The 8,780-nt window shown below is 40.5% G+C and overlaps 1 protein-coding gene across 1 annotated transcript in view; it reads right to left on the bottom strand.

Moving 5' to 3' along the window:
* Window positions 1-1,984: 1,984 nt before the first annotated feature.
* LOC138038816 (BOS complex subunit ncln-like) overlaps window positions 1,985-8,780 on the bottom strand; it is a 27,866-nt gene continuing 21,070 nt past the window's right edge. The window contains exons 13-18 of the mRNA XM_068884876.1: window positions 8,640-8,678; window positions 6,848-6,955; window positions 6,573-6,628; window positions 4,799-4,852; window positions 3,890-3,968; window positions 1,985-2,206 (exon numbers count right to left, since the gene is read on the bottom strand). Coding sequence (XP_068740977.1) covers window positions 2,141-2,206; window positions 3,890-3,968; window positions 4,799-4,852; window positions 6,573-6,628; window positions 6,848-6,955; window positions 8,640-8,678 — 402 coding nt within the window. The 3' untranslated portion in view covers window positions 1,985-2,140. The remainder of the gene's footprint in view (window positions 2,207-3,889; window positions 3,969-4,798; window positions 4,853-6,572; window positions 6,629-6,847; window positions 6,956-8,639; window positions 8,679-8,780) is intronic.

Raw genomic sequence — 8,780 nt, 5'->3', positions numbered from 1 at the left:
GCAAAAGAAGTTTAGAGACAGCTGGAAAATGCCAGGGACCATTTCTCATTATCACTGCTTTTGTTAGAGGCCTTGTTCGCCAACTTCGCACAGATGACATGAGATGAGTAACAAGCAACGGGTTTGGAAAATGAACGACAAGGGTGAATATAAACTGACATACAAGTGCAAATGACTGCACAATCCGTTGTGTTCCCAAATAAACCAGTTGCAACCGAGTCTATTGTTTTGAAGCGTCTCATGAAGTGACTCAGTTGTTTCAGTGAACAGCGGACTACCACACAGGAGGCTGCTAGTTCGATACAAAACACAACTAACACGCGAAGTCTTAATTAACAAAAGAGAAAGGCCCGCCTCTGTGATGTCAGCCTTCTCGGATTAAAACAACGATTAGTAAGCCCCGTTTAACAAGTCAACCTGCGTTGTGTTTAAAATTCTGTGGTACGTTGAAGAGGACTACACACTATTTGCAAACAAAAGGCAACAGAGTTCTCGGCGTTACTGTTTTCCTTCATCTCTCCAACAAATACGGCTAGCTTGGCGTGTATCAGGCCACCTTACCACAAACAGCTCTAAGTCAAAAGAGAGGACGTTACAAAAGATCTTTACTCTGTTACAAAAATAGTGAGACGAAGAAGGCTTGCATTGGTGGTGATACCTGACACAACCCGCCAAAGGTCCGAGTGCTGCTATGGAAACCCAATGTAAGGAGAATGGTTGGTCGCCCTGCCACTATCGCCTTGAGGAAGGTTCTTAAGGACGAAAATGGATTTGGAATAGATCCTCACGGGCACAGAAAAATGGAGAGAGCTAGGGAAGAGCCATGTAACGTATTAATCGTGTACTTCAGATGAAGACCAATTAAAGTGGTACTACGACCAAAAAAAGAGGTTGACCAGCAATAGAGTTATTTCCATAGAGTTATGACATTAGAGTTAGAGTTAAGTTTCCAAAATCCTGAATTCAAGATTTTTGAAGGCCTAAATCCTGAATTCAGAAATACAGAAAGTATCCTAACCATGCATAAAAGCTAACCTTAGGCCTAAGGTTAGCTTTTACTGATGAATGTTGGCTGAGGATTTTGGAAACTTAACTCTAACTCTACGACATAACTGTATGAAAATAACTCTAAGAATAGCTGTCCTCCCAAAAAAACAATTTTTTTTTCCCTTTGGATTTCAAAACTATGTTAACTACACACTAACTGACCCAAGTTTTAAGTTCTGATTTTAAAAAGACACCTGTTTATTTTAACTGGAATTTTCTTATTTATTGGTCCGCCATTACTAACTTTAAAATCTTGAGAGAACGGAGTCGAGGAGAAAATGACGTCAAAGACTCAATAGTTTAAGAATGCAATGCGTGTGTACGCGGCTGAATTAATATGCAGCACGGGACTTTCGGGCTTTCAGAATTTTAAACCCGTGTTTTGCATATATAATAAATTGTGTTTACATGCTGAAATTTTAAGCTAGTGAGTAAATGACGTCATTTTCTCTAGATCCAACCCTCTGATGTCCAATCGGTCAGTTTTGAACGTGAGTAATGGCGGACCGTGAAATCCAAAACTTACACTCAAAATAAAACAGCCTTCGGATAAAACTCAAAGCTCAAAATTTTGCCAGTTAGGTGTTAAGCGAACACGCTTTCAAAATCAGAAGAAAAGAAGGAACATAGTACCACTTTAATTGATCAAATAAGACACTGGCCGTTTTTATACTAAGTCGATTAGTGGGTCTTTGAAGACGCAATAAACGATTTAGATCATCCAGACGCATAATGCGTCTTTCCGTCGCCCCGTCTTAGAAGATGCATTAAAATAGATTGTCCAAAGTCGTCCGGATGCGTTATGCGTCTCTACTACAAAAAAGGCCACTGTAGCTGTACATGAGAGGAAAATGAGAGGCACGCGAAATAAGTTGGACAACCGCGCGACGCCAAAGCAGTGCAGATTAACGCTAAAACAATACCGATCAACATGAAATTGTCATTTGCTCATTTAATAGTGTTCAATTCAAAATATAATCAAATTGTTGACACATCAAAATTTGAAGAATTTCTTAAAGGTGCCGTGTTATATTAACTAGTAGGAGAGAAGAAATACCAACAAATGGATCAACCACTTCTGCACTGGACAAAACTACTGCTGTTTTGTTTTGAAATTTGACACTGGCTTGGGAAGAATTTCACTTAATATGGAGAAATTCTGTGATAAAGAGAAACGAAAACAAGTGAGTAATTATTTGCAAAGCACGGCAAGTTTCTTTCAGAGGGTAGGTTGCACCTTTAAAGTGCCCATAACGTCAAAAAATTTTATTTTCCTATTTGAAAGTCCATATCAAAAAAAGAACTTTGGCGAAAGAATTTTTCAATTCCAGCGAGAGGCGAATTTTCTACGATTTTTTCAATCCTTCTTTTGGCTACTTTTATTTGGTACACCCCTTCCGCTGGTCAGAACTTCACGGGCTGGCTGTGACGCAGATTCAGGAATGCTTGTTGGCGTGGGTCTTATCTTTTCTTACTAATCAACGCCAAGGTATCGCTCAGCGATCGTATATGGTATTTTTCAGTAAACAAAAAAATCAATCATGTCTATATTTATCATCAAGGAAAGTGCCTCTGAATCTGGAAGTGAATAAACTGGCGATTAAAAAAAAGGAATTTGAGGCGACTGAGTAGTTGCCGGTCTCGACGAGTCAGCCAGCGCTAGCAATGAAACCCAGAACTACACGGAACTCTACATGGAAGAACCATTAGCAGACGAGGAATGGCTACAAAATTGCAAAAAGGAACAAGAGGATAAGGAAGGTCTCGCGAGGGAATTAAATCAACGCCTATATGTCTGTTCCTGTAATCGAATTTTGTCAGTCTTCAACGATCTTTTCATTTTGCTGTCCAAACAATACTAGAATTCATCGTCTTTGAAGTGAACCTAGCAAAGTGACGAAGTTGTATCGGGAGACCAGTTCTTTCTTTTCGCCAAGACAAAATCTACGGCCATTTTTTCCTTCTTGTTTGGGTTATTGCGTTTTCCGAGTCGAAAAAAGTATTCCCATTTATACTTTTTCTTTTTTCAGGTTCAGCTGTGTTGTTACATCGAGCGGTAACGAATCTTTCAGCTATTTTTTCACATCAACTTTCAAATCCTCGTGTTCTCTAATCACGCGTTTCTGAATCTACGTCATACGTTGAGAGAAACTGAGCGAGTGGTGCGCCAAAATGGCGGGCAATTAGAACGCCGTTAGACTATTGTAGAAAATTTGCCTCTCGTTCGAATCGAAAAATTCTTTCGCAAAAGTGAATTTTTCAGTATGGACTTTCAAATAACAAAATAAAGACTTTCACGCTATGGGCACTTTAAGGATTAAGGTATATTCAAAAGTATATTTGAGACATTTAGCAGCGCGTCACGGTTAGCATCGAGCTGAAATTTCGTTTCGCCAAATTTGAAAGAAACTTGATCGATTTTAGCATACTTACTAACCAAGTGTAAGGTCCGTACTCTAAGTAACGGACCGAGGTTTGTCCCGCTGATTTATGGCCCAAGCGCAATAAACCATAGAAAACGAGGTTAGTAAGACGTTTATTATATCTCTGAGGTAATAAGGCATGCGGGAAAGGGAAAATGTTTGCATAATAACAGAGTTCAATTCCCGGAGGATTGGGTCGCGACACTAACATGGCCGCCGCTTCTTTGTTTGGGGACACCAACATGGCGGCCGTGACGTCATGTAAAAACCAAGAATTGTTTCCACACAAATTAACGTAACAATAGCATAGACATAAGCACGAGTAAGGAATCATGGTTTGGTCAAACTCGGTTTCCGTTGCCCTTTGCAAATGTCAGTGTGCAGACCTGAGAAACACTTAAACGAAGCTTCATACTTACCACGAGAGCCAGATAAAACAACCCAAGATACGAAGCAATGCCAACGGCAAGGAACAAGTCGAAGACAGCTGGCTTCACTCTACGAAAAACAAAAAAAAATACATTTCTCGTTTAACCATACCGAAAAATCGCTAATTAACTTGCTCTGAAAGAGCGCAATGGCCGAAGCAGGCTATACTTAAGACCATCACCAAAATAACCCAAACAAGACCAACAGCGATCAGTTAGTTAGCTTGGTTTAAAGAGCATTGGCTCTAGTTATTCCAAGCACGATTGAGGTAATCCTGGATCACTTCAGACTTGAATTGCAGTTTATTTACTGATCAAAGAAAAGTTTCCATCAGGCTTCAGTTTTGACGCAGACTTCTTCAGCTTAAAACCACATTGTTAGGGTTTTCTGTAGCGATTCTTTTCCTTATAACACAGCAGTAGGTCTTCCAGTAATCGTTGTTACCGCCTGCCTCCATTAGTCTTTGCTGCTTACAGGTAGTCCAAATCGTACAAATAGCTTACTTAGGGTAACGCTATCTTATAGAAATGAGTCAACTGACCATTTAAAGACATCACCGAGACTAGGTTAAGTAATTCGACTCTCACTATGTACAAAGCTAAATGATATTCAGTAGTTAGTTAATTAGTAATTAGTTCGTGATTGTGTGTCTATTTATAAACCACTTAAAAGGGAATTAATTGTTATTGTCTTGCAAAGAGAGTCCAAACATTGCACGCAGAATTTTTCCGAATACCCCCAAGTCACTATCGGAAAAATTTCTCTTTAATAACATTCGTGTTTTGTGTCGTTTCTGTTGCCGTAACAGTCATCGTTGCTTAATTTCCCCACTTTTCCAGTGGGTGGTACCTCAGCCACATATTTAGACTTAAATCACACACTACGTGCGTTGCTCTCACCTGTAGGCAAACATTGTCGTGTCGGGTTTGTCGTAAAACACGTACTCCGGATCTCTAACAAAGAAAATAAAGGGCAAAGAGAATACAATTTTAAACGACTAAATCCAGTAAGAATAATACCTTCTATATTTTAAGGCACCTTACATCATAATTCAATACGAAGCCTCAACTCCGAACCTTCCATGAAAACGAAAACCAAGCACCCGGCGCGAAATCGTTATTTTTAAGAATACAGTATCAAGGCGTGAAGGCAATTTATTGCACCTTTCAATTATAACTTTCAATCCAATTTTAAAGCACCTTTCTGTATTTAAAGATCTAATAATAACTGACGTGATCGCTCAACTTGAACATGAGATCATTATTGTGGTCACTGAATGAAACAAAGTCATTATGAAAGAAGGATCTTTTCATAACAATGAACGTTTTCACACTACATGTAGAAGACAAACAAATCGTCCTATGGTTTGGTCGACTAATGTGAATTTAAGACAACCAATGGGGCTAGCGTTATCTGCCGTAAATTCATAAAAGACGGACAATGCACCGACAAACTGGATAAGTTTGAGCACATTAAGACTGGCACTAGGCATGGCTTGGTTACCTTACCTTTTGCGTTAAACTTCTTTTCTCCCGCCATTTCGTAACCTTCCTAGAAACCATCGCTTTAATCGCTAGTTTCATATTCCCGCAGAGGGTAATTTGTCAATTTATTCGTGTAACGTGAATTTAAGTTGGACGTCGGTCGACTTGTTCGTCTGCATGGATAAATCGTCTTAAAAAATAATATTCCAACACGGACAAATTTCAGACGACTGAGTTGTTTAAAAATGTGTTCGTCCCGTTTTCACATCCCACGATTTGTTCGTCTTCTAGTGCGAAAACGACCATTGTAACAAACCAATTTTTGCATTAAGGACGGTGCCTAGTATTGCTATTGCACATACGTTCTGCGCATCTCGAGATACTCGGGTGGTGCTTAAAAAAAAACAGGCATATTTTTCTGCGGTTTAAATTATTGGGACTGCTTTGCATTGAGAAAGTTCCTTGAAAACGGCGATGCAAATTACTTTGTGACGTCAACCCGGTATAGAACCCATTCCCCTTCATTGCTAGGTTATGGACCAAAGTGTGACCACTTTTCCCGTTTTTCAAAGCCAATAAAAAAGTGAAAAAGTCTTGGGAAAGACACTTTACTCTCACGGTGCCTCTCTCTCCACCCAGGTCTATAAATGGGTACCGGCGAAATGCTGGGGATAACCCTGCGATTGACTAGCATCCCATCCAGGGGGGGATAGAAATACTTCTAGTCGCTTCTACTACAGAAACCGGAGATAAGCGCCGGCCTGATGGGCCTTCTAGGCTCGTAGCAGACTTTACCCTTACCTCAATCATAAGGTTCTGAAAACAACCCGATGTATTTGGGACGATTTCGGAGAATAAATCTAATGGAAAGGTGTGTTGAGATGATCGACACTTTAAAGTCTAAGCTTTTGTTACATGTATCTATTTCCAATAAGAGGGTAAGGGTAAAGGTAAGCGTTCTTTTTAGCTTTGGGTAAATGTAGAAGTTAATCTTTACTTAAAGAGCAGCATTTGGGGGACACTTTGTGACGTTTTTTGTCTGTATTCCGAGACACGAGTGATGTTGAAGTTGGAGAAAAGAGCAAAGGGACACTTCGTGACGCTTATTGAAGTCAGCGTTCATCTGTAGCTCAAAGCCCAGTTCACCGACCGTTTGGCGGAGCCACAGACTAAAATTCTATAACCTCACCTTTTATCAGCTTTGGATGAAAATCTCTTAACGTCTTTCACAAATTTCGTTAACGTCTGAAACGAAATTAAAAAAAAGAAACTGATTCAAACAAATCTTGCTACCCTGACAGTAAAGTATTTCTACCGCCTCACAAAAGAAGCCTTTCCTAGCACTTGAGTTTGGGCAAAGTTTCGAAAATAGAAAAGAAAGAATGATTCAGATAGTAGAATTTTTTTTAGTTCTTGTTGGGGCTATCTTCGCCGCTTCTCCGAGCCTTAAGATTAAAATCTTACCTGTTCTAAGCCAGTAAGAAGCGGATGATCTTTGCTAAACATCTGCGCTGCTCGAGCATGAGAGCTAAGATAATCTGTCCACGTTTTCACAAAATGTGAATCTACAGCCTTGAGAGAAAAGAAACCCATCAGGGAAATACTCCTAATACTAACTGTGAATGAGTGTTGTCCTCAGTAGCGTGTGTATATTATATACTTGACAAAAATCAAGTGAGGCCTTACGCTACAGTAAATGTGATGGACAAAGGATTAGGAATCACGCTGATCAACAGCATCAGGAACTTATTTTTGTGCGTCACACAAGGGCAGAGAGAAAATATCTGATCTGGGTAGGAATCGAAGCCACGCCCTCCGTATTAGATCACCGCTGCTCTACCGACTAAGCTACAAGGCCAGACGGGAGAAGGGCGTGGGAATTTCAGGACAAATCGGCTCGGTCCAAGGCAAGTACCAACTGGTACTTGCTGTTGATCAGCGAAGGGTACTATTTCATCATCCATCACATTTACAGTAGCGAAGGCCTCACTTGATTTCTGTCATGTATACTACTAATACTGCTTTGAGCAAAACTAATTTTGGCATTAAACTATTGAACGCGAAGAGTGGTTCACACATGCGAAGTGAGGGCAACTTAACATGCGAACGCAAGTAAAGAAGAAAGCGCTAACGAATGTAATGAATTTTTTTTTTATTTTCTTGGACTTATATTTACGCTCAAGTTCGTGTGCGAACCGTGGCAAATGCAAGAACAAGGAAACTTTCGGCCATTTTAAAAAAATGCCATAATGCCATCCAAAATTTTACAAAGCATTGTTTTTATTTTCTCTTGAGACTTACAATAGTCCCAAGAGAAACTGGAAACAATGCTTATGCAAAATTTTGGAGGGCAAACAAAGAGTATTATGATATTGTTGGAAGTAGCCTTAACCAGTTCCATGGTAACCCCGATGGCAGTTGAAATCAAGACGGGGTCGTTATTTTGAAAAATGACCACAACTACCCCTGCGTGTCTTACCGACGTATGTACGTCACTTTTCCTTTGCATTTGCATTGCAAATGTATACCAGGACTTGTTGTGTCAATCATGTTTTCTCACGCAATCGAGAGAAACGACCGAGGGAAGCTTGGAGAAGTGGGAATCGGCTGTTTCTTTCGATTGCGGGACAAAAGACGACTAACTGAAAAAGGCGCGCGGTTCGACTGACATAGAACGGACTGCGAACAGTCTAAAAGCATTGAGGACTCTAAAAATAATCACGCCTAAGAAAAGGAACAGTTCAAGGCAGAGACTAGGTGATAGCCCCTGACCAGAGTCCTGTGTGAATTCGTATGCTTGTCTTCGAACACCTATGACGAACGACCCACGACACACCAACTCACCCAGACCACATTAGTATCTTTCCTGTTTTGCATGTGACAACTCACCGTACGGTAATGGGATTTTAAAATGGTAGCCTGCGTGCCTAGCGGTTCTATTGTCGCGGAACGCGAGAGAAGGCTCTCCGCAAAAACAGAACCGCCAGCTACGAAAGCCATCAAAACGGCGGGGAAATGAACGCCTTTTTTGAAGGCGTGGTCAACGAGGAGCAGACGCGGATAACTTTTGCGTGGGACAATCATTTCCGGGCTAACCTGTCGGAATTGAAATGACGATGTACTACCAAAGGAACTCCGTTCGTTTGGCTCGATTTTAAGGCGCGTTTCACTTGCAGGTCACTTAAATTCAGGTTTGTTAATGATAGCAAACACCCATTGCTGAATAAGTTAATTGTTTTACTAAGACACTTTTTACCATCGAGCCGCCGAAGACTTTCATGTCTCTTGGATAGCCCTGAAAAATAACAGCCAAAGTACAGCGATCACCAAGATATCAAAAATTTGTTGAGTAAGAAAGTTACATGTTTCTCCCACATTCTCCGTACACGTTGTACTG

This window comes from Montipora capricornis, chromosome 2 (genome assembly GCF_036669925.1).
Source record: "Montipora capricornis isolate CH-2021 chromosome 2, ASM3666992v2, whole genome shotgun sequence".
Lineage (NCBI taxonomy): Eukaryota > Metazoa > Cnidaria > Anthozoa > Scleractinia > Acroporidae > Montipora > Montipora capricornis.
This window is presented reverse-complemented; position numbering and strand designations above follow the sequence as displayed.